The following is a 23,851-nucleotide window of genomic DNA, read 5'->3' on the forward strand; positions in this document are numbered from 1 at the left end:
TCTGAGTTTAGTGTCAGGCCACAGTCAGAGAGTCTCTTCATCACAGCATGCAGGCGCTTATCATGGGTTTCCTGGTCTGGCGCGTGTATGATTACATCATCTGAAATGTTCTCAACTCCTTCAATGCCAGCTAGTGCATTGGCGATCTCATGCTGATATTGCTCACTAGCTGATGAGACTCCAAATATTAGCCTTTTGTACCAGTATACTCCGTTGTGCACTGCAAATGTAGTGATCTCTCTTGACTCCGGGCTAAGCTCTAGCTGATGGTATCCCCACTTGAGATCGAGTTTGGTGAAGATTGCAGAGCCGTTTAGTCCTTGCAAGATTTCATCCACAGTGGGTATGGGGTATCTTTCCCTGATTATTGCCTCATTTGCTTTTCTCATGTCTAAGCACATTCTGATATCATTGTCACATTTCATTGGGAGTACCACTACTGGATTTACCCAAGGTGTAGGACCTTCTACACATTCTATAATGTCCATGTCGATTAGTTCATTGATCTTTTTCTCCACTGCATCCCTCAAATGTTAAGGTATGCGCCTCAGTGGCTGTGCTACTGGTTTCACATTTGGATCGAGGCTGATCTGTTTGGTGTTTAGCTTTCCTACTCCTTTGAACACTTTTGGATACTTTTCTTTAAAGTGTGCTTTAAATCTGTGACAGCCGCCACATTTTCACCTATTTTCAACACTCCTAACTTTATGGCAGTCTTTTTCCCCAGGAGTGGTTCACCATTACCTCTAATCACAATAAATTCAGCCTCTTCAGTCCTGTCACCAATCTTGATTTCACATCTGAATGCACCTTTAACCGTGAGTGCCTGTGCTGAGGAATATGCATATAAATTCCTCGTCTCTTTGGGTACATATGAGTGACATTTTATCTTTTCAGCTTTTAGCTTTTCCCATATGTTGTCTCCCATCACATTACTTGTAGCTCCAGAGTCAACTAACATTTTCAACTCTCTTCCCCCAACAGAAAAGGTAAGTTTCTCAGGTACATTATCATCATTTACAGTAAATGCATAATCATCTTGTTCAACAGCATTCACATTTTGTTTCTTTTGTCTTTTGGTACGACACATTTTTGAAAAGTGGTCCTTACCATTACACTTGTGACATGTTTGTCCTCGTGCTGGGCATTTGGGATCTTTGCCCATGTGGTCAGTATAACCACACCTGTAACATTGTCTGTCTTTTGCAGCTTGCCTTAAACGTGTACAAATTGTTGCACAGTCTCACCTGGTGTTTGGGACAATTTGTGGAAAGTTTGGCGTGCGTATGCTGCATTCACTTGAGGAACAAAATAAGTGTTGAGTGCAGTCACTGCAGCGGTGTAGTCCTTCGCCTCTCCCGTCTGTGGTAGAGTGGAGAAGACGTCCTGCACGTCCTGTCCGGCCAAGTGCAGTAGAAGAGCGCGTCTCCGCTGTCTGATCGCGTCTGTAGCATTATCCGTCAAAATAAGGCCTTTCCCATCAGCAAACAACTCGAAGGATGTTAACCACCGCGTCCATCTCGGTCCGAGCGTAGCTGGATCAGTGTAGCAGGCAAACGGTTGAATACCCGACTTTTCCATGTTAGCCCACAAGTTTTTTCGCTAACACCGTGCCGCCGCTGGGCCTACTTCTCACAAAAACAAATCCAGGTCCGTGTCATCCTCGTCGCCATTGTTGTGTGCCCACCTTATTACTAAATTAGGCAGAGCACTCTGAATTGAATCAGGACATAAAGCACGGTCTTTATCTTGCTTTATTGAATACTGTCCATCTAACAACTAGCCACTTAACGGGGCCTCCCTCGGACAACCACATCCGGTTCAAAGGTCATCACATTAAGACATAGCCATATATCAATACATGACAGTTATGACTGAAATTATTGGTGTAACCGGTTTTATAAAGATCAGACCACTAAAAACAAGAGTGTCTCTGCTGTCTGTGAGGAGATGGAGCTGAACATCAAGCTGTGCTGTTTCACAGTGAAGCGAGGCGGCTGTCACCAGGAAAAGTCTTGTCCCGAGTTTTTGAGCTCAAAGAGCAGATAAGATGTTTTTGGAGCAGGAGCACAAGTATGAAGTTGCAGAGTTAGTGATGAGCTTCCTGGCAAAACTGGCCTGCCTGAGTGACATATTTGGAAATGAAGTAAATCTACAGCTTCAAGGGAAAGATAAAAACCTCCCTCAGGTCACAAGATCAGCTCTGTCACTGGAAAGCTTGCAGTGTGGGGCAGGAGACTCGATGAAGGAAACACAGATTCATTGGAGAACCTGCATGAATTTGTTGACACTACTGACGATGATGCCGCCTCAGTGACTATATATCAAGCAGCATATTTCATCACTGATGGGATACTTTAAAAAGGACTTCCATGAAAACAGTTCCCAGCATGACTGGGTGAGAGATCCTTTCAAAGCACCAGCTCCAACTGGTTCCAGCTTTGCAGAGGAGAACCAGTTCATTGACATCTGACTCCACACTGAGACTGCAGTTCACATCACAGACACTGAGTGGATTCTGGCTGAGTGTAGAGAAGCAGTATCCGCTCTGAGGGCAGAAGGCTGTGGGCGTTCTTCTTCCTTTAGTCTCATCTTTGTGAGACTGGCTTCTCTGCTGTTGCTGCAGACCAAGTCCAGGTCCCAGCTAAACACTGAGCAGGAGCTGAGAGCTGCAGGATCCTGCTTCAAACCTGCTTTGAAAAGCTGTGCACTGCAAAACGTGCTCGTCGGAGCCATTAATGCTGACTTTGTTATTTTGATCAAAGAAAGAAATCAGCACAAACTGTTTTATTCATTTTTGTTTTGTAGGTTAAAGTGTTTCATATATTGTGCTCCTGAGTTAATGTTGCTGATCAGTTTGAATTCATTTTGATTATTTATTGAGTTTATTTAATTTTATTTTTCAGTATCAAACGGTTCAAATATTTATAGTTTTAGTAAGGATTTAATTTCTTTTTATTTAAGGCAAATTGTTGCACTTTACTTTGTTTGTTTCCATGTAAAAGTGTTACATTGTTTCTCTTCCAAACTAAAAAGTGTTTCTGCTGCAGCTTCCATTCACTCTTTATCATTTTCCAGTCAGTGAAAGTCTTTTTGTGTTCTCCTAAAATCCACCGTGCTCACAGTGAACACTCGTATGCTGTTGTGCTGTCACAGACTGTGTTATCAGCCGTGTAGCTCGCTCATACCTCACTTAATTTATTCTTCTTGTTCTACCGTCAGACCCAGGCCGACAGCTTTGGTTGAAGTTCTTATGTTTGATTTAATAACAGCTCTTCAGATTTCCACTCTTTATAACTTCATAAGTATTTTTGACAAAGTGATCTTCTTTTACTCATCCACTCAGCAAGCTCCCAAGATAGTAACCTATCAACTCACATACCCACATAGCTTGTTCTTCTTTGTCGTTTTATTGGCAGTTGGTGGTGCATTACCGCCAACAGCTGGCTGGGAGAGTGGACCAGCATGATGCTAACCTGCATAGCTGCATGTCACGCCAGTTCAAAGGTCAGCCACAGGACGTCTTTTATGTCTTCTTTCTCTCACCCGAACTGGCCACATGGCCGCCCCTCCCTGAGCCTTGGCACATCCTGTGGCTTCAGAATAAGCAGCAGCTCATGAAACAACACCTACAAAGTGTTTTCAGTTTCACCCACAGAGCTGCAGAGCATGATGGGACCCGGTGATAAACTGGAGCAAAGGTCATGCTAATATCACACACAGCAAAGAGCACATGTTTAACAGGGAGGACGGTAACAGAGGGGATGATCAGGACAGTGAGCTGCGGTCATCACAGAAACACTGTTTACACAGACTCCCCAATATTTTGTCAGTGTTGTGTAATCTGTGCCTAACACAGAACAGAGACGTGATAAGAAAACCTCTGATCAAACATGATGAATCCTCAAGTGTCAGTGAGAATAACAGAAAGGGAAAAGTGAGTCATTTGTCATGAGAAGTGGGGCTCAGGAGGTGGAGCAGGTCACCTGACAACAGAAAGGTCGGTGGTTTGATCCCTGGTGCTCCAGTCTGCATGCCAAACCATCTTTGCTGGTCATGTTACTATGGTAACCCAGAGGAGTTTAATATGATAAGTATTAATTTATTCATTAAATGAGACAATCAGTCAAAAGTCAATCAGTCATTTTTAATCAGCAGTGTTTTTGGAATCATCACATAAATTTAAAACCAAAAACGCTGAACAAGTTTGTAAAGTTTCTACAGCCGTGTTTCCACTTTTCTTCTCTCACTTCTTCTTCTTCTTCTTGGTCTCCTCCCTGGGCAGACATGCTTTCACTTCCAGCAGCTGAAACATGAACGAGGCCACGAGCTACACTTTGCATGTTCACAGTGATGCACGCGTTCATCGTCTTCTCTCTGACTAAGATGATGGTCCCGTTTCCTTCAGACACAGTTAAAGATGGAATCTCCACAGTCACTTTACAGATGTATGTTCCTGTCAAGAGATTTATTCTAAAAGACACTTCTTCAGCTGAGAGTCAGAGAGTGGAGACACACATGCTGCAGTTTTTACTTGCAAGGGCGATCACAGAACGCTCACACCAGAGTGGAAGCCCTGTGATGTGCGCTCTGTTCTTGCACTTGTCTTTATTTATACACGAGAAAAGTAATACAATAATGAATACGTCTGTTCATAGACAGAGGAATGTTAGTGTGCATGTGTGTGTTGTGGGATTCAGAAGGACGCGGCCCCGCTTCTTGTTAGGGAGCGCAGATAAAAGTGTCCAGCTCTCCTCTTCCTGGTAGGAGTGAAATAATAATAGTTTGTTCAGCTATTATCACTGTGAGAAAGAATTTATAAAACAGAAACAAGTCTTGTAGTGGACAACAGTCTAAGTCATCAAAAGGTCATCATGCAGTATTCTACCATATGCAAACTTATAACATTAAAAGATTATACTGACTATTAAGTACAATTTTCCATTGACATTCCCTCCTGTTGTCACGTATAACTTGAGTATAACTTAAGTGAGATATCAGTATGTAACATCTTGTTGTACATTTTCTGTCACATCATCATTAATCACACAAAGTCTTCATGTTCCAACAGGTCAGGGTCATCATCATCATCATCATTTGTCACGGCTATGTATGCAGCAACAGTGGAAACGATTATGCGGTTAATCATGAGTTTTAGACATGGCAGGATACATGTTACAAAATAAAATATAAATTATAAATAAATAAAAACACAAAACAAAAGTAAAAATACTCCAACTCCAATGAGCAGTCTTTTTAGCACCTGTACCCAGGAGCCAGTGTAAAGTCAAGAAAACCAGTCACTTGTATCACTCACATAGTCCTGATTTTGGGCCTGCTGGATCTGTCTCAAGGCGTTCAGGGCGTCAGTCATGTTTGATGGGTGTACATTGTCTGGTATGTAAGTGCAGCAGGTGTTGTTGAAGAGGACACAAAGTCCCCCTTTCTCTGCTAGTATCATGTCCAGAGCTACTCGATGTTGCATCACTGCGATCCGTAATGCATCGATTTCCTGATTCTGCTGTTCGTAGATCTTGCACAAAGCGTTCAAGAAGAGTCCAAAATGATAGTCCAGAGTTTCAATCCTCAGCATGTTTTTTCCGGTTCCCACCCAAGGAAGCAATGAATGGAGTACTTTCTGTCCGGTAGTCCATAATTTGAATTCCTGGGTTACGTCGCTTCCCCATATCGGGTCATGTGGTTGAAGTCTAGGGAACGTTGATCTTCTTTTCCGGCGTGCTCTAGAAGTGGTGTTTACTGCGGTCATCCTGAAAGTGTGGTCTGACAGGAATGTGGGAGCACATGTTCCTGTCCAGCCTGGGGGCAGTATGAAATATGCCCGTTGTCCACATAGCCAGGCTATTCCTTGCACCCAGTACGTGCCGTTAGAAGGTCCAGTCGTGTTCACAGGGGCGCCCTCTCCTCCTCCAGCGGTCCGGTTGCAGTTGGTGGTGTTTCCGAGCGGCCTGTTACCTTTGCTTTGTTTATAGAACATGGAGTAGTTCTTCCCTGGAGTTTGGTCCAAGAACACTGGGAAATGGATGGATGTTTTCCAGTTTGCTACATTGAAGTTGGTCCGGAAAAGTTGATCACATGCTCCTTTATCAAGTACAATATCAAGTACATCATCCCACCCTATACCCTTCTGGCACAGATCTTGAAGGATTCTCTTGTCTGTGAAGATAACAGGAGCAAGGAACCCCAGAGGGTCATAGAAGGAGCTTACTGTGGATAGGATCCCTCTCCGAGTCAATGGTCTGTTTGGGATGGATATGCAGAACTTAAATGTGTCTGACTGCAGGCACCACCTCACTCCCAATGCTTGCTCAACAGGTAAAAGATCACAATCCAGGTCTAGGTCCTTAACTTCATTTGCTCTTTCCTCCTCGGGTATAACTGCCAGAACGCTGCGGCTATTGCTGATCCACTTTGTTAAGTGGAAACCACCCTTGGAGCAAATGTCTCTGAGGTCTGAGTTAAGATTGATGGCTTCTTCTTCAGAGCATATTGAAGCAAGGCAGTCATCCACATAAAAACTATATGGAATGGTGTCAATCACCTGCTGGCTGAAATATGCTTTGTTGTCCTTTGCATTTCCGCAGGGCGTAGTTAGCACAGCTTGGAGAGGACGTTGCCCCAAACAAATGAACACCCATCCTGTACTCCTGCATGCTCTGATTGAAGTCACGACTGTGCCACCAAAGAAACCTCAAAAGGTGTCAATGGAAAATTGTACTTAGTAGTCAGTATAATCTTTTAATGATATAAGTTTCCATATATGCTTAGAGGTGTGTAATTGATTGTGTAGTGATAGGATGTGTGATCTTTTGTAGTCTTTGTGTGCATTCCAGAGTGTTCTAGCATTCACACCCAAATCCTGGGAGCATGGGAAAGGGCATACCTTCTTTTATTGTTTTATGATAGGATAAACGTACCCTCTTTATGACCAAGGATGTTGCTCCTGCTTTTATTATTTTATGACCCTCTTTGGTCAGCAGGAGGGCACACACACACACACACATACAAATCCACATCCCAATGTAATGAACAAATGTACCCACTGATGTATATAAATAAAGACCAGGGCAGTGGCAGGGCGCAAGTCTCAGAGCCCTCACTTCTGTGCGAGTGCTGTGACTGTCCTTGCTTGCAAGTAACTAACTGCAGTGTGTGTTTCTCCTCTCTGATTCGAAGCTGAAGAAGTGTTATTTAGAATAAATCTCTTGACAAAAGGTCAGCATCTTCCTCTGGCACATGCACCTGGTGAAACATAGCCTTGATGTCAGACATCAAAACAATAGGCTCTTTTCTGAACCTCGTCAGTACGCCAACCAAATCGTTTGTTAAGTCAGGACCACTCAGGAGCTGCGCATTAAGAGAGACACCCTGGAATGATGATGCACAGTCAAAGACGACCCGCATCTTCCCCTTGGTAGGATGGTAAACCCCATGGTGAGGGATATACCAAAGCTTCCCATCACTGCGCTCTAATTCTCTTTGCATATCCTTTAGATATGAGATCTGTCATGAAGGCAGTGTAGTCTTTGTGAAAGTCTTTATCTCTGATGAACCTTTTCTTCAAACCTAAGGCTTGTTGCTCAGCAATTGCACGGTTGTCAGGCATTCTTATGTCTCGGTCTTTCAGTGGCAGGGCAATGCTGTAGTGCCCATTCCTCAAAGTCACCGTCTTAATGGCCAATTCCAGGAACTTCAAGTCTTCCTTTGACAGCCCCATCTGTTCATCATCGCTGCTCTCAGGAAAGTCCATCTTGAACTGCTGTTTCCATAGCTTGTCCAGTGTGACAGCAGAAACTCTGTTGGCAGTAACTGTTGCCAAACATCCTGGCCTTCCACAGCATTCTCGATAAAGTGGCCCATTCACTGTCCAGCCAAGCACAGTCCTAATGGCAAAAGGTCCATCACCTACACTCCGGATGACCTCCAAACGTTCTAGAGCTCTGGGCATATTCATGCCAATCAAAAGCTCCACACTGGTCTTAACTTCTGGCAAATGAACATGCTTCAAATGTGGCCAGTCATCCAGGTCCTGTTGATTTGGGATGTTACCAGTATCTACAGGCATTTTGTGCTGAGTGAAGAGGTCAGGCATATCACAGTACATGTCACTGTCCAATCCAGCAACTTCAAGTTCAGGTACAATGAAACTGTCCCCCACTTGTCTTCCTCCCAGCAACATTCAGCTTGTCCATAAGACCCACTGTACAAAAGGATGCTGAACTCCCTTGGTCCAGAAAGGCATACGTTTCCACTATTCTTTGACCTCTCTTTGATTTTACTTTAACTGGCACGATGGCAAGCTTACAGTCTTGTTCACTGGCCCCAGTAAGTCCACTAGTCTGGATCGTAACAGGAATGTTATCTGCCTCATTATCAGGTTTGGCTTTGTTCTTCTCCTTGTGGTGGATATGGAGTATACTTGATTTTACATGAAAGGCGTTTTTTGCATTCTTTGCTTATGTGCCCAGTGCACAAACAGCCAAAACGCATGCTGTTCTTTTTAAGAAACGATATCTTCTCATTATGAGGTTTCTTATCAAGCAGAGCACATGCCTCCAGTGTGTGTCCGCCTTTGCAGAAAAAACAAGCCTTCACAGTGCTGTGACGATCTTGAGCCCCCTCTGATTCTGTCTCAACATCAGAGACTGTTGTGACAAAGCTGCTTCCTTTAGCTCTTAGATGTTGAGAACGTTTCCCTCCATTGCTGCCCTTGGCTGCTAGATGTGTTGCTGGAACATCACATAGATTTCCAAAGACGGGATCTGTAGCAATTTTAACTTGACGCTCAAGGAAGGAAACAATGTCAATGAATGCAGCTCTGCGATGTTGCCTCTCTTGAATGTCACATGCTACTGTTCGCCATTTGTCTTTTAACTTATATGGCAGTCTTCTAATCACAGCAAGCATATTGGCAGGTGTATTTAATTCAGAGAGATCATTAATCTCTTCCATTGCATTGCAGCGTCCACGTAAGAACAAACAATATGCCTGAAGAGGTTTTCCATCTTCCGGTCTAATCAGTGGCCATGAGTGAACTTTGTTCAAATAAGCAGATGCAATCACATGTCCATTCCCAAAGTGCTCATGCAGCAGAGTCTTTGCCTTTTCATATCCAGCACTCAGACATATGTTGACAGCTTTTAACAAGTTCATTGGGCTGCCCCTTGGTGTACTGTGCAAGATAATGCAGGCAGTCGCCAGCATCGCCAGTCTTTGCTTCTATGACCTGTTCAAACGAGCGCATAAAAGCCTGAAAATGTAAATGGTCACCATCAAAGGTTTGAATCTCCCTTTTGGGCAGTGAAGAAAGACTGATAGACCAACATACAAGTTAATTCATTTTGTTTTTCCATAATGGACAACAGATTTTCATTGGCTACTGGATGAGCAGCTTGTGGCTTAGACAAAGGTGGAATTGGTCCAAAAGCGTCAGAAGGCCCCATAAGAGGAGGTGCAGGCCTTTCCCTTTTCATAGCGAGGCTGCCATATCGCGATATGGCAGCCTCGCTTCTGTCAGTCTGCCCCAGGGCAGCTGTGGCTACAACTGTAGCTGCCTCCACCAGTGTGTGAATGTGTGTGTGAATGGGCGGATGACTGGATGTGTAAAGTGCTTTGGGGTCCCTAGGCGGGACTAGTAAAAGCGCTATACAAATACAGGCCATTTACCATATTCTGTTGCGCTGTTTTTACTTGAAGCTCTGCATTCCCAGTGATTGCATTTCCTTTTGTAAGCGTCTGTGGAACAAAAGTCTCTGAATCCGCATTAAGAATTTCAAGGCTGTTTCCCTTTGTTTTAACATATGATTCCATTCCATTAGATTTCCGTGAAGCGACGCTCCGCATAGTGGATCCAGTTCTCAGCACGTTCACCTTTGCAACAGTTGCAGCTATATCTGCTTCCAGCTGAAGTTGTTCTTTCTTTCTCCTCAATTGTTCCTCTTGTTCTTCAAGAGAGTGTTTTTCTTTCAGCATGTGTTGACGTGCGAGCAAGGCGGCCCTTTCAGCTTCTGCCCTGAGACGTGCAGATGAAGTAGATGATACTCTTGAGCTTGACCTACTGCCTTGATTTGACACACTGTCGGATGGCAACACGCCATCATTAACATCATTCTGGGGATTGAGAGATGATTGAGGTTCTTTTCCAGTGTGCTCTTGCACCTCCACTTCTCCTCTCAGAGAAGTTTCCTGTGACTGTGTCAGATGATGGCCTGCCTGAACGTTTATCAGTTTCAGAAAGCCATATCTTAACATCCTCCATAAACCCTTTATTGTATTTAGCGATGCTTGAGAACCATGTATTTTGTTTATCTTCCACGTCAAATGAGATTAGAGAAAGCAGAGATTCATTCATTCAATGCACATCCTTAAACAGGTGTGTTAACTCATCAAACTGTGATTAAACTTGTGAATATTTTTTGTCATTTTTCATTAGCTCTTTAAGAGACATAATAACACTTTTCATTTTGTTTACATGCCTTTTCCGATCTGTTTGGATGGTTTCAATTTTGTTTGCAAGAGCTTTCTCAGTGAGGGAAATTAATCTTTTATCCTTTTCAGTTTTTCCAACAACAGTTGCAGCTTGTGATCCAGCATTCAACATAAGCAGCATGCCAAAATCCAAAACAAAGGCAACAGCAATTCCTTCAAACTCAGTTGAACGCCTGCAGAGCCACAGCACACACACACATCAAATCCAACAGCAAACGTAGCGGTGGGCGTGTCACAACAACATCTTCGTGTGGTCAGAATCCAAACTGCGTTCAAACAAACAACACGCAGCACAAAAACACAGTTTACATACCGCCGTCGTCTTCTCCTTATCTGTCAGAGAAGCCGCTTTTGTGGGTGTAGTGTCGGCGGTGTGTGGGCTCGCGTCGGCGTTTATTCTGCGCTGATTGCGGGAGGCTCCATTCCCGTCGCACTTTTTGCTGACAAATATTGATGACTGTCAAGCCTTTGAGCAGCTGAATAGGGGAATAATGTTGACGCGCCCGCTGTTCAAAACGTAAGTCAAAGTTCCAGATTAAAGTTATTTATTTCTTTTCAAATCCTTAAAATCCAGAAAAACAGTGATCAAAAACATTTTAAGCTTGAGCGGTCAGCAAAAGTCGACTTCCCCCATCACCCACTCATTCACAAAAATTCCCTCGGGACGTGAACAGGTGATATAGCAATCAGTATTACTATTACCGACACCACGTGACCCAAAGCTACGCCTATCCACAACACTCACCTTCTGCTAGCCAGCCTCAGTGCCAATCTTAGCCTCCATGGGACTAAACAGAGCATAGAATGATCAGTCACAATGGCAAGTTGGAGTATTCCAGTTATTGTACTGTTTGCATGCCCATGTGTAGCTGCGTGGAATATGTTCCAGGTGTGGTGGGGTAATACTCAAATCCATACACACCATCGCCAACATCTTTCCGTTTACACAGACCCTCAAGACCCTCTGTGAACACAGCAAAATGCCTTTGCATTATTTCTTTTAATCAATTCTTATCTGATCATTTGAGGAAGAAAGAAAACACAAGCATCCCCAGTCTGTTTATAGTAAAACCAGAAACGATAAATTAACAATTCACTTTAACCATGCATTACCAATTTGTTGGCTGCTTAGAACAACATTTAAAAAACAAAAAAACCCATAGCTCAGAGTATAAATCGCTTTGAGGCAATAATAATTTTAGGTTACTTTACAAAAGTAAAAAGAAAAAACGGAGAAATGGTACATTTTAAAATCCCTTGTTTATGGACAGAATTCTTCCTGTTGGACACAAGAAGCAGACTCCAAAAAAACTTTGAGAGTCTGCAGAAGTCTGATTAGGCTGCTGTTCATGCAACTGGCTCACTGTGGTGTGATAATAGTGTATTTCTTGCAAACACTTTGCAACAAAAAACTGAACGTCCTTCACATCCAAAGTGGGGCCTTCAAACAGTCCAGCACCTGGAACTGTTTGTGTACTTAATAAAATGTTGCTGAGCTTCTCTAAGTCACAGTAGCTTGTGTTAGTATGTGTACACAAAGACATAAACGTTCAATGATAAAAACACACAGTAGAATAAAATTGTAAGACGTCATCAGTTGATGCAGTTTAAGGACACTTGTTCTTCTGTGCAGTCTCACCTGGAGCTCACGTTTCTAGTTCATGCCATCATGACCAAAGATTCTTCAATTAATAGTTTAAAGATGTCCATGAATGCACTGCTAACTGCTCTTCAACCTTATAAAAATCAACATACATTTTGAATAAGAAACACTTTTACAAAACCAAAAGCTTCACTGTGCTTAGTGATTTATATGTCTAAAAAAACAGGTTCAGTTTGTAACAGAGAGAGCGGCTCAGTGGCGCTGAATTATATTTCCAATAGAAACACAATTTCATATGTTGTAGTAACAACAGTCTGCCACAAGATGGCAACCTAGGCCTACGTTTTTCACTGCCTTCTGTAAAGTGTCAACAAATGCAGACAAATGCAGGCTGTCTTCAGCAACAAAAATGCCATCAAAAAAGTCACAGTCATCAGAGCAACATCAGAGAAACAATAAAGTCTAACCATGGAAGGTATATAGAAATATATACATAAAAACACAAAAACAAATAACATCAACAATGAGCACCTTTCGTTTTTCTGAAAGTGATATAGATTTCTGTTACCATCAACTGAAACCGCCAACATTTCAGGTGTGCATGCTGGGCAGCTGAAGCTGACATCACAGCACAGCTGGACTTCCTCATCAAGAAAGCTGTGCTGCAGTGCATTGCTGTTGGCATGCCCAGTTTGTATGTACAGAAATATAACAGAGAAATAAATATTTGCATCTGCTTATTGAAAAACAATTTCAAAGAAATACTTCACTTTAACAGACAACAACGCTCCAACCGTTTTGCAAAAGCTTCCCTGGAGAATCATGGAGAAAATACTTTTAGTTCCTGGAAGGAGCTCAAGGGTCTAAAGTGTAAAGAGTAGACATGTTGACAGATGCTGGCTAATATCTACTCCTAATCAGGTCCTTTAAATCAGGGCTGCACCGCTGCTGGCATGTTTGACATCTGTGTATCGCCTGGTGCACATCATAACGTCCTTGGACCAAAAAGAAAAATAAAGAACATGACTAATACACCACTGCCTTCACAAATGAATTCTGTTAATGCAATACCATGTTGTGATTGTACAGCAAGGCCAGATAACAGATGCACCACACAGCGGGCCAGAATATCACAGGCAGTTCTGTTCTATCAAGGTCAAGGTATTTATACCCATAGGCAAGGTAAATTTGCTTTACAGAAAAATGATAGCATTTGGCATCCCTTCAAAAACACACATACCTAATAAAAATATAAACCTCACTGTGGCACATATATAGTAATTTAATGTTTCGAATCAAAAAAAGTTCTTATTTAATTCAGTGACAGCAACAGGGACAAAGCTGTTTTTATAACGCTTTGTCCTGCATCTTGGAAATAGAAACCTCCATCCTGAGGAAAGAAGCTGAAATTCACCCCGTAGAGGATGGGAACCATTTTTAAGGATTGATAAAGCCATCCTCTGCAACAGGCCTGACGTCGTTTAGCATTTTTGGACAACTAGATTTAGGGACAGGAACCAAAACTGCTTCTTTCCAAAGAGAGGGCACATGTTGTGTTTTCAAGAATTGATGAAAAAAAACCTGAAAAATAGGACTGAGTTCTTCAGCACAAGATTTAATTACGCGGCCACTAATATTATGAGGACCCCGGCTCTTGTTCACATTTACTGTATGAAAGGCCTTTTGGACATTGCTGAGTTCAATGATAAAGTGCTGAGTATCACTCAGTTTCTGTTTCTGTATACGTGTGTCCGTCTCCCAGGCTCCGAAATCCTTGCCAACCCTTGTGATCAGGTGGCACCGCCCACCAGGCGTGTGAAAGAAAGAAGTAAAAACCTGGACCGGGCCGCCTGGCCACCCTTTATATGGGTGTCTGCTCCCCAGGCTCCGAAAGCCTTGCAAGCCCTTGTGATCGGGTGGCACCGCCCACCAGGCGCGTGAAACAAAGAAGAAAAAACCCAGACCGGGCCGCCTGGCCATCCTTTATACGGGTGTCCGCTCCCCAGGCTCCGAAAGCCTTGCCAGCCCTTGTGATCGGGTGGCACCGCCCACCAGGCGTGTAAAAGAAAGAAGAAAAAACCTGGACCGGGCCGCCTGGCCACCCTTTATACGGGTGTCCGCTCCTCTGGCTCCGAAAGCCTTGCCAGCCCTTGTGATCGGGTGGCACCGCCCACCAGGCGTGTGAAAGAAAGAAGAAAAAACCCGGACCGGGCCGCCTGGCCACCTTTTGTAGGGGTGTCCGCTCCTCTGGCTCCGAAAGCCTTGCCAGCCCTTGTTATCGGGTGGCACCGCCCACCAGGCGTGTGAAAGACAGAAGAAAAAACCCAGACCGGGCCGACTGGCCACCCTTTATACGGGTGTGCGCTCCCCAGGCTCCGAAAAACTTGCCAGCCCTTGTGATCGGGTGGCACCGCCCACCAGGCGTGTAAAAGAAAGAAGAAAAAACCCGGACCAGGCCGTCTGGCCACCCTTTATACGGGTGTCCGCTCCTCTGGCTCCGAAAGCTTTGCCAGCCCTTGTGATCGGGTGGCACCGCCCACCAGGCGTGTGAAAGAAAGAAGAAAAAACCCAGACCGGGCCGCCTGGCCACCCTTTATACGGGTGTCCGCTCCCCAGGCTCCGAAAGCCTTGTTAGCCTTTGTGATCGGGTGGCACCGCCCACCAGGCGTGTGAAAGAAAGAAGAAAAAACCCGGACCGGGCCGCCTGGCCACCCTTTATACGGGTGTCCGCTCCTCTGGCTCCGAAAGCCTTGCCGGCCCTTGTTATCGGGTGGCACCGCCCACCAGGCGTGTAAAAGAAAGAAGAAAAAAAAAACCCGGACCGGGCCGCCTGGCCACCCTTTATACGGGTGTCCGCTCCTCTGGCTCCGAAAGCCTTGCCAGCCCTTGTGATTGGGTGGCAACGCCCACCAGGCGTGTGAAAGACAGAAGAAAAAACCCAGACCGGGCCGCCTGGCCACCCTTTATACGGGTGTCCGCTCCCCAGGCTCCGAAAGCCTTGTTAGCCTTTATGATCGGGTGGCACCGCCCACCAGGCGTGTGAAAGAAAGAAGAAAAAACCCGGACCGGGCCGCCTGGCCACCCTTTGTAGGGGTGTCCGCTCCTCTGGCTCCGAAAGCCTTGCCAGCCCTTGTTATCGGGTGGCACCGCCCACCAGGCGTGTAAAAGAAAGAAGAAAAAACCCGGACCGGGCCGCCTGGCCACTCTTTGTACGGGTGTCCGCTCCTCTGGCTCCGAAAGCCTTGCCAGCCCTTGTGATCGGGTGGCACCGCCCACCAGGCGCGTGAAACAAAGAAGAAAAAACCCAGACCGGGCCGCCTGGCCATCCTTTATACGGGTGTCCGCTCCCCAGGCTCCGAAAGCCTTGCCAGCCCTTGTGATCGGGTGGCACCGCCCACCAGGCGTGTGAAAGAAAGAAGAAAAAACCTGGACCGGGCCGCCTGGCCACCCTTTATACGGGTGTCCGCTCCTCTGGCTCCGAAAGCCTTGCCAGCCCTTGTGATCGGGTGGCACCGCCCACCAGGCGTGTGAAAGAAAGAAGAAAAAACCCGGACCGGGCCGCCTGGCCACCTTTTGTAGGGGTGTCCGCTCCTCTGGCTCCGAAAGCCTTGCCAGCCCTTGTGATCGGGTGGCACCGCCCACCAGGCGTGTGAAAGAAAGAAGAAAAAACCCGGACCGGGCCGCCTGGCCACCTTTTGTAGGGGTGTCCGCTCCTCTGGCTCCGAAAGCCTTGCCAGCCCTTGTTATCGGGTGGCACCGCCCACCAGGCGTGTGAAAGACAGAAGAAAAAACCCAGACCGGGCCGACTGGCCACCCTTTATACGGGTGTCCGCTCCCCAGGCTCCGAAAGCCTTGTTAGCCTTTGTGATCGGGTGGCACCGCCCACCAGGCGTGTGAAAGAAAGAAGAAAAAACCCGGACCGGGCCGCCTGGCCACCCTTTATACGGGTGTCCGCTCCCCAGGCTCCGAAAGCCTTGTTAGCCTTTGTGATCGGGTGGCACCGCCCACCAGGCGTGTGAAAGAAAGAAGAAAAAACCCGGACCGGGCCGCCTGGCCACCCTTTGTAGGGGTGTCCGCTCCTCTGGCTCCGAAAGCCTTGCCAGCCCTTGTTATCGGGTGGCACCGCCCACCAGGCGTGTAAAAGAAAGAAGAAAAAACCCGGACCGGGCCGCCTGGCCACTCTTTGTACGGGTGTCCGCTCCTCTGGCTCCGAAAGCCTTGCCAGCCCTTGTGATCGGGTGGCACCGCCCACCAGGCGTGTGAAAGAAAGAAGAAAAAACCCGGACCGGGCCGCCTGGCCACCCTTTATACGGGTGTCCGCTCCTCTGGCTCCGAAAGCCTTGCCAGCCCTTGTGATCGGGTGGCACCGCCCACCAGGCGTGTGAAAGAAAGAAGAAAAAACCCGGACCGGGCCGCCTGGCCACCCTTTGTGCGGGTGTCCGCTCCTCTGGCTCCGAAAGCCTTGCCAGCCCTAGTGATCGGGTGGCACCGCCCACCAGGCGTGTGAAAGAAAGAAGAAAAAACCCGGACCGGGCCGCCTGGCCACCCTTTGTAGGAGTGTCCGTTCCTCTGGCTCCGAAAGCCTTGCCAGCCCTTGTGATCGGGTGGCACCGCCCACCAGGCGTGTAAAAGAAAGAAGAAAAAACCCGGACCGGGCCGCCTGGACAACCTTTGTAGGGGTGTCCGCTCCTCTGGCTCCGAAAGCCTTGCCAGCCCTTGTTATCGGGTGGCACCGCCCACCAGGCGTGTGAAAGAAAGAAGAAAAAACCCAGACCGGGCCGCCTGGCCACCCTTTATACGGGTGTCCGCTCCCCAGGCTCCGAAAAACTTGCCAGCCCTTGTGATCGGGTGGCACCGCCCACCAGGCGTGTAAAAGAAAGAAGAAAAAACCCGGACCAGGCCGTCTGGCCACCCTTTATACGGGTGTCCGCTCCTCTGGCTCCGAAAGCTTTGCCAGCCCTTGTGATCGGGTGGCACTGCCCACCAGGCGTGTGAAAGAAAGAAGAAAAAACCCGGTCCGGGCTGCCTGGCCACCCTTTATACGGGTGTCTGCTCCCCAGGCTCCGAAAGCCTTGCCAGCCCTTGTGATTGGGTGGCAACGCCCACCAGGCGTGTGAAAGAAAGAAGAAAAAACCCAGACCGGGCCGCCTGGCCACCCTTTATACGGGTGTCCGCTCCCCAGGCTCCGAAAGCCTTGCCAGCCCTTGTGATCGGGTGGCACCGCCCACCAGGCGTGTGAAAGAAAGAAGAAAAAACCCGGACCGGGCCGCCTGGCCACCCTTTATACGGGTGGCCGCTCCTCTGGCTCCGAAAGCCTTGCCGGCCCTTGTTATCGGGTGGCACCGCCCACCAGGCGTGTAAAAGAAAGAAGAAAAAAAAAACCCGGACCGGGCCGTCTGGCCACCCTTTATACGGGTGTCCGCTCCTCTGGCTCCGAAAGCTTTGCCAGCCCTTGTGATCGGGTGGCACCGCCCACCAGGCGTGTGAAAGAAAGAAGAAAAAAAAAACCCGGACCGGGCCGCCTGGCCACCCTTTATACGGGTGTCCGCTCCTCTGGCTCCGAAAGCCTTGCCAGCCCTTGTGATTGGGTGGCAACGCCCACCAGGCGTGTGAAAGAAAGAAGAAAAAACCCAGACCGGGCCGCCTGGCCACCCTTTATACGGGTGTCCGCTCCCCAGGCTCCGAAAGCCTTGTTAGCCTTTGTGATCGGGTGGCACCGCCCACCAGGCGTGTGAAAGAAAGAAGAAAAAACCCGGACCGGGCCGCCTGGCCACCCTTTGTAGGGGTGTCCGCTCCTCTGGCTCCGAAAGCCTTGCCAGCCCTTGTGATCGGGTGGCACCGCCCACCAGGCGTGTAAAAGAAAGAAGAAAAAACCCGGACCGGGCCGCCTGGCCACTCTTTGTACGGGTGTCCGCTCCTCTGGCTCCGAATGCCTTGCCAGCCCTTGTGATCGGGTGGCACCGCCCACCAGGCGTGTGAAAGAAAGAAGAAAAAACCCGGACCGGGCCGCCTGGCCACCCTTTGTGCGGATGTCCGCTCCTCTGGCTCCGAAAGCCTTGCCAGCCCTGCTGATCGGGTGGCACCGCCCACCAGGCGTGTGAAAGAAAGAAGAAAAAAACCCGGACCGGGCCGCCTGGCCACCCTTTATACGGGTGTCCGCTCCTCTGGCTCCGAAAGCCTTGCCAGCCCTGCTGATCGGGTGGCACCGCCCACCAGGCGTGTGAAAGAAAGAAGAAAAAACCCGGACCGGGCCGCCTGGCCACCCTTTGTGCGGATGTCCGCTCCTCTGTCTCCGAAAGCCTTGCCAGCCCTTGTGATCGGGTGGCACCGCCCACCAGGCGTGTGAAAGAAAGAAGAAAAAACCCAGACCGGGCCGCCTGGCCACCCTTTATACGGGTGTCCGCTCCCCAGGCTCCGAAAAACTTGCCAGCCCTTGTGATCGGGTGGCACCGCCCACCAGGCGTGTGAAAGAAAGAAGAAAAAAAAAACCCGGACCGGGCCGCCTGGCCACCCTTTATACGGGTGTCCGCTCCTCTGGCTCCGAAAGCCTTGCCAGCCCTTGTGATTGGGTGGCAACGCCCACCAGGCGTGTGAAAGAAAGAAGAAAAAACCCAGACCGGGCCGCCTGGCCACCCTTTATACGGGTGTCCGCTCCCCAGGCTCCGAAAGCCTTGTTAGCCTTTGTGATCGGGTGGCACCGCCCACCAGGCGTGTGAAAGAAAGAAGAAAAAACCCGGACCGGGCCGCCTGGCCACCCTTTGTAGGGGTGTCCGCTCCTCTGGCTCCGAAAGCCTTGCCAGCCCTTGTGATCGGGTGGCACCGCCCACCAGGCGTGTAAAAGAAAGAAGAAAAAAACCCGGACCGGGCCGCCTGGCCACTCTTTGTACGGGTGTCCGCTCCTCTGGCTCCGAAAGCCTTGCCAGCCCTGCTGATCGGGTGGCACCGCCAAACCGGCGTGTGAAAGAAAGAAGAAAAAACCCGGACCGGGCCGCCTGGCCACCCTTTATACGGGTGTCCGCTCCTCTGGCTCCGAAAGCCTTGCCAGCCCTGCTGATCGGGTGGCACCGCCCACCAGGCGTGTGAAAGAAAGAAGAAAAAACCCGGACCGGGCCGCCTGGCCACCCTTTATACGGGTGTCCGCTCCCCAGGCTCCGAAAGCCTGTCCAACCCTTGTGATCGGGTGGCACCGCCCACCAGGCGTGTGAAAGAAAGGTGTCCGCTCCCCAGTCCTCACTGCCTTCCCCTTCTCAGAGAAACCCTCTACAAAAGAGTTGAGAAAGTCAAAACTTGTGAGTTCTGAATGTCCTGGTGAGTCTCCACCTGTTACAGGTGGGTGCAGCCTGCACTGTCTCGAGACAGACCATACCAGCTGCACCACAGACACTTCAAACCTTATCTCAAGACAAACACTGAAAGAACAACATAAAAAAAGAAGAAAACAAACCCTAGAAACATGCAGGGTTACAGGAGACGGCAGCCGTGTAGAGGTTGAGTCTGTGTGAGTCAGAAAAAAGAAAGAAAAGAAAGAAAGAGAGACAGAAAACTTACCTTAGAAATCTGTAGGGTTGTTTTCTCTGAGACATGTTGGAATCTGTAAACAGTTACTCCAAAAAGGATCCAGATGTTTAAAAATACTTCTCTGGCGAATATTTCAATTCTGCAAACATAATTGCTGCAATTAATGGACTAAAAGTCATCACTTTTCACCCCTATTTATGGATTTAAGGATCAAAGGATCAAACTGGTGGTAAGATTCTAAATATATGTGATGTCATTATCCCATAATGACATCACATATATAGGTTGTCACATGACATTTATCAGTAGATTTTCAATCTCTGTCACCGCCCCCCTCCAAAAAAATATGTGCTATTGCAATAATTAATGTTTTCTACAGTCATTTGTGCTAACAGATGGTGGCATTTTAAAGCTGGGTCTTACTCTGCCCAGGCTGCTCTACCATAGAAGAAGAAGAATGTAGACCTACAGTACCTTGAAAAACTTTCACACATTTTGTCACTTTACAACAACAAACGTAAATGGATTTTTCTTAGATCTTCTGTGACAGACCAACACAAAGTACCACATAACTGTAAAGTGAAAATGATACATGGTTTTCAGAATATTAAGCAAATAAAATCTGAAAAGTGTCATGTTGATTAGCATTCAGTTCTCTGTACTCTGATACCCCTAAACAAAATCCAGTGATATCAATTGCCTTTAGAAGTCAACCAGATTAGACAAGTTTACCTGTGTGTAATTTAGTCTCATTATAAATACAACTGCTCTGTGACGGCCTCAGTAGTTTGTTACAGAACATTAATGAACAAACAGCTTTATGAAAACCAAGGAACTCACCAGGCAGGACAGGGATAAAGTTGTAGATAAGTTTAAAGCAGGTTGACCAAAAGTCATAAAAAGTCCCATCTGCAGTTTGCCAGGAACCACGTATGAGACACCGCAAACATGTGGAAGAAGGTGCTCTGATCAGACGAGACCAAAGTTAAACTTTTTGGCCTATATGAAAAGCGCTACATGTGGCGGGAAAAATAACACTCTCATCACCCTGAACGTACGTACGTGCTGTGGGGATGTTTTCCTTCTACAGGGACAGAGAAGCTGGTCAGAGATGATGGGAAGATGGATGGAGCTAAATAGATGGGAATTCTGGAAGAAAACCTGTTGGAGGCTGCAAAGGACTTGAGCTTGGGATGTAGATTTACCTTCCAGGAAGACAATGACCCTAAATATACAGTTAGAGCTTCAATGGAATGCTTTAGATCAAAGAATATCCATGTGTTAGAAGGGTCAGTCAAAGTTCAGACCTAAATCCCAGTGAGCATCTGTGGCAAGAGTTGAAAATTGCTGTTCAGAGATGCTTTCCGTCCAATCTGTCTGAGCTTGAGCTGTTTTACAATGAAGAATGGGCAAATATTTCAGTCTCTAGATGTGCAAAGCTGGTAGAGACATACTCCAAAAGACTTGCAGGTGTAACTGTAGCAAAAGGTGGCTCTATGAAGAGCAGGGGGGTGAATAGAAATGCATGCTACACTTTTCACACTTTAATTGCAAAAACTGTAAAATTTGAATTGTCTTTTTTGTCACTTCAGTGTTCTGTCACTTCAATGTCTCCCTCTTGTATCTTTGCTACACATTGGATATAATTTTTCTTACCATGATGATACATGATCTTTACTCTCAAATCATTTTAATGGCTTCAGGAAGTTGCCCCTCTGCTCCAAATTACTGTCTAATAGGCAATTTGTTCTTTACTCTAGTTTGTTCCTTGATTGTAAAATCTGGTATTTTTGCAAATTTGGCTCAGGGGCACCTGAAAGCCAGGAGACAATTTATTGTATTGGCCACAAACAATGTAATGAAGGAAAATTTTTCCCATAAATATTAATAAAGATTTCTATCAGAGCAAAAGATCTCTCTCTCTTAAGTATTTGCTCCTAACCACGTCCTAACCTAGCAGTCATATATAGCCTTTAATTAATCCTGCATTTTTTGTCAAAGACATTTGTCACAATTAAATTACCCGATTGCTTAAAACGGCAACATATGAACAGATTCACTGAGTAATCAGAAAAGTTTAGCATGAATCTGGACTTTAGATTTAAGCTTGAAGTTTTAACCTTATCAGATATCACTTGGTAGAAGCTCCTTACCGTTTGAAGAAATCTCTTCTCAATCTGCTGTCCTGTTTTGCTTACATCTTTTTTTTCCATCTGAGACTGACGTTATTCCATGTTAATTATTTTTTCTCCGTGAAAAACACAGCAGCTCATCTGATCACGGGGTGCCAGGACGTCGAGCTCCGGGTCTCAGCAGAAAAGTGCCAATAAAAGTTGCAGGCTGATCCAGGTATCAGTCTGACATAGGTTCTCCTCCGTGACGTCACAGTTGGAACACTGTTACGCCTCTGCGTAACCATGGTTACAGGGGACGCTTTGGAGCTCTGCTGCTCAGCAGCAAAAGATTTCAGGTTAAACTCTAAAACCAAATAAAATCAATATACTGTATATGTGTTTAGTGTACCGCGTAAGCGTTCGTTTTCTGGAAGAGGCTGTAAAACGGACAGTTAAAATGTGACCGATGGCAGCCATGCTGAGGTGAGTTGTTGAGGATCTGTCGAGCTGTCGATAAGCACGGCTGTTTTTGTGCTGTTATTCACTGTTAGCATGTTTGCTGGCGTTACTGAAGCTGTTTTCAACTGGATGTCACATTGTTGAACTCTGATGATTAATGAATAAACTCTCGATGTGACGATGGTAGAATGTAATTGTAACCCTGTGTTAATCTAGTCGTTTGATACCGTTTAATATCCAGTCCATCTGTTTGGTGTTTTGTTTTTAACATGCCCTGGAATAATTTAAAGTTTTACAATGCCGGTGATTTACGACTCTTTCGCGCCAGTCAGCTGGGGAGTAAACTGTGGGGTTCTCAGAGGTCGCTCATGTGAGCCAGCAGTGACATCTGTACATGCAGTAGCCTTAAAATACTGATTATTTATTCTCCTGCTAGGTAAGCATTTGTGTTTTATACGTACATTGTTTCTTTCTACATGTTATCGTTTGGTTATGTTATGATGTGTGGTTAATGATGGTTATTAGTGTGCTAATCGTGAATAAGCTAGTAAGCTTGAAAATTAGCAGCCATGTTAAGCGGACTTCGGTGATCAAGTTCGTGTCACTGTTTGGAATATAAACCCATATGGCTGGCACTACTTTCAAGATGTAAGCTAAAGGGGTGTGTTTTAAAAAGGTGCAAGGACCTAACTCAGTGAGCGATGTGTGTTCAGTGTACAGTAAGTTGTCACTTATGTTGTGCATTTGAACTAGCAGACTGTACTGTTGTTGTTTAGGGGCTATGAGCACACACGGGCTGTGTCCCAATCCAGCGACCGCACGTACGGCGCGTAATACAAAGTAGGAGAAGCGCGGAAGTGAGAGGCTCGTTAAACGGGACGGTCCAGCCGTCGTCACGCTGCTCAGGTTGCCTAGCAACCATGATACTAACCGTGAGAAACGTTTCATACAGCTGTGTTTGACAGAAATGAAGGAGAAAAATGTTTTGTTGTTCATTCATTTTTATGACCTCACTTTGATTAGTTGAGGCTGAGACCACAGGACTGTAAAACCTGGTTGTTGGGCTTCATCTCTGTACTGAACAGTCATTTAAGATTAGCTAGTAAATAACAATTAGCTGATGTTGTTCATGAGACTAAAGTCATCTCACTGTGGTAATGTAAATATAATATGGACAATATTATAGTTATTATTATTATATGTATCATGATTAGTTATTACAGCAGTGAGCCTGAACTCTGTGTCAAACACTGAGGTTCAGTAAAGATTCAAGTTGCAGTTATTTATATTTCCTGTCACCTTAAATCTTCACTCAAAGACAAGTATCTGTGACAGTGTATATATAGATGTATAATGTAACAAATATTGTCAGTTTAATATGTTGGCATTACTAAATTTGGCTCAATGCTTACATATATGTGTAAAAAGCAAATGTACGAGCTGTGATAACTGTGTCTGATAGAATGAAGAGTAGACTGATATATGAAATATTCCTTTATTGGGTGAGAAAATCAGACCATGTCATAACTGCTTTAAGTCACACAGAATAGATATCAGAGCCTTAAACAGGCTGACTTCTGCTAAATGGGTCAAACTGGGCAGAAAGTCTACAAACACATAACATCCTTATAGAATATGATGTAACACTATA

General features: G+C 46.3%; 2 protein-coding genes across 3 annotated transcripts in view; both read right to left on the reverse strand.

Moving 5' to 3' along the window:
• Window positions 1-23,851, reverse strand: part of LOC146490339 (protein NLRC3-like) — a 265,325-nt gene that overhangs the window by 5,548 nt on the left and 235,926 nt on the right. The window lies entirely within an intron of this gene.
• Window positions 4,679-6,709, reverse strand: LOC146490340 (uncharacterized; the record flags this gene model as incomplete). Its single annotated transcript, XM_085153315.1, has 1 exon — window positions 4,679-6,709. A coding segment is annotated over one exon (1,422 nt), but the record flags the coding sequence as incomplete, so codon positions are not given.

Source organism: Neolamprologus multifasciatus, unplaced genomic scaffold, assembly GCF_963576455.1.
Source record: "Neolamprologus multifasciatus unplaced genomic scaffold, fNeoMul1.2 scaffold_5, whole genome shotgun sequence".
Taxonomy (NCBI): Eukaryota; Metazoa; Chordata; class Actinopteri; order Cichliformes; family Cichlidae; genus Neolamprologus; species Neolamprologus multifasciatus.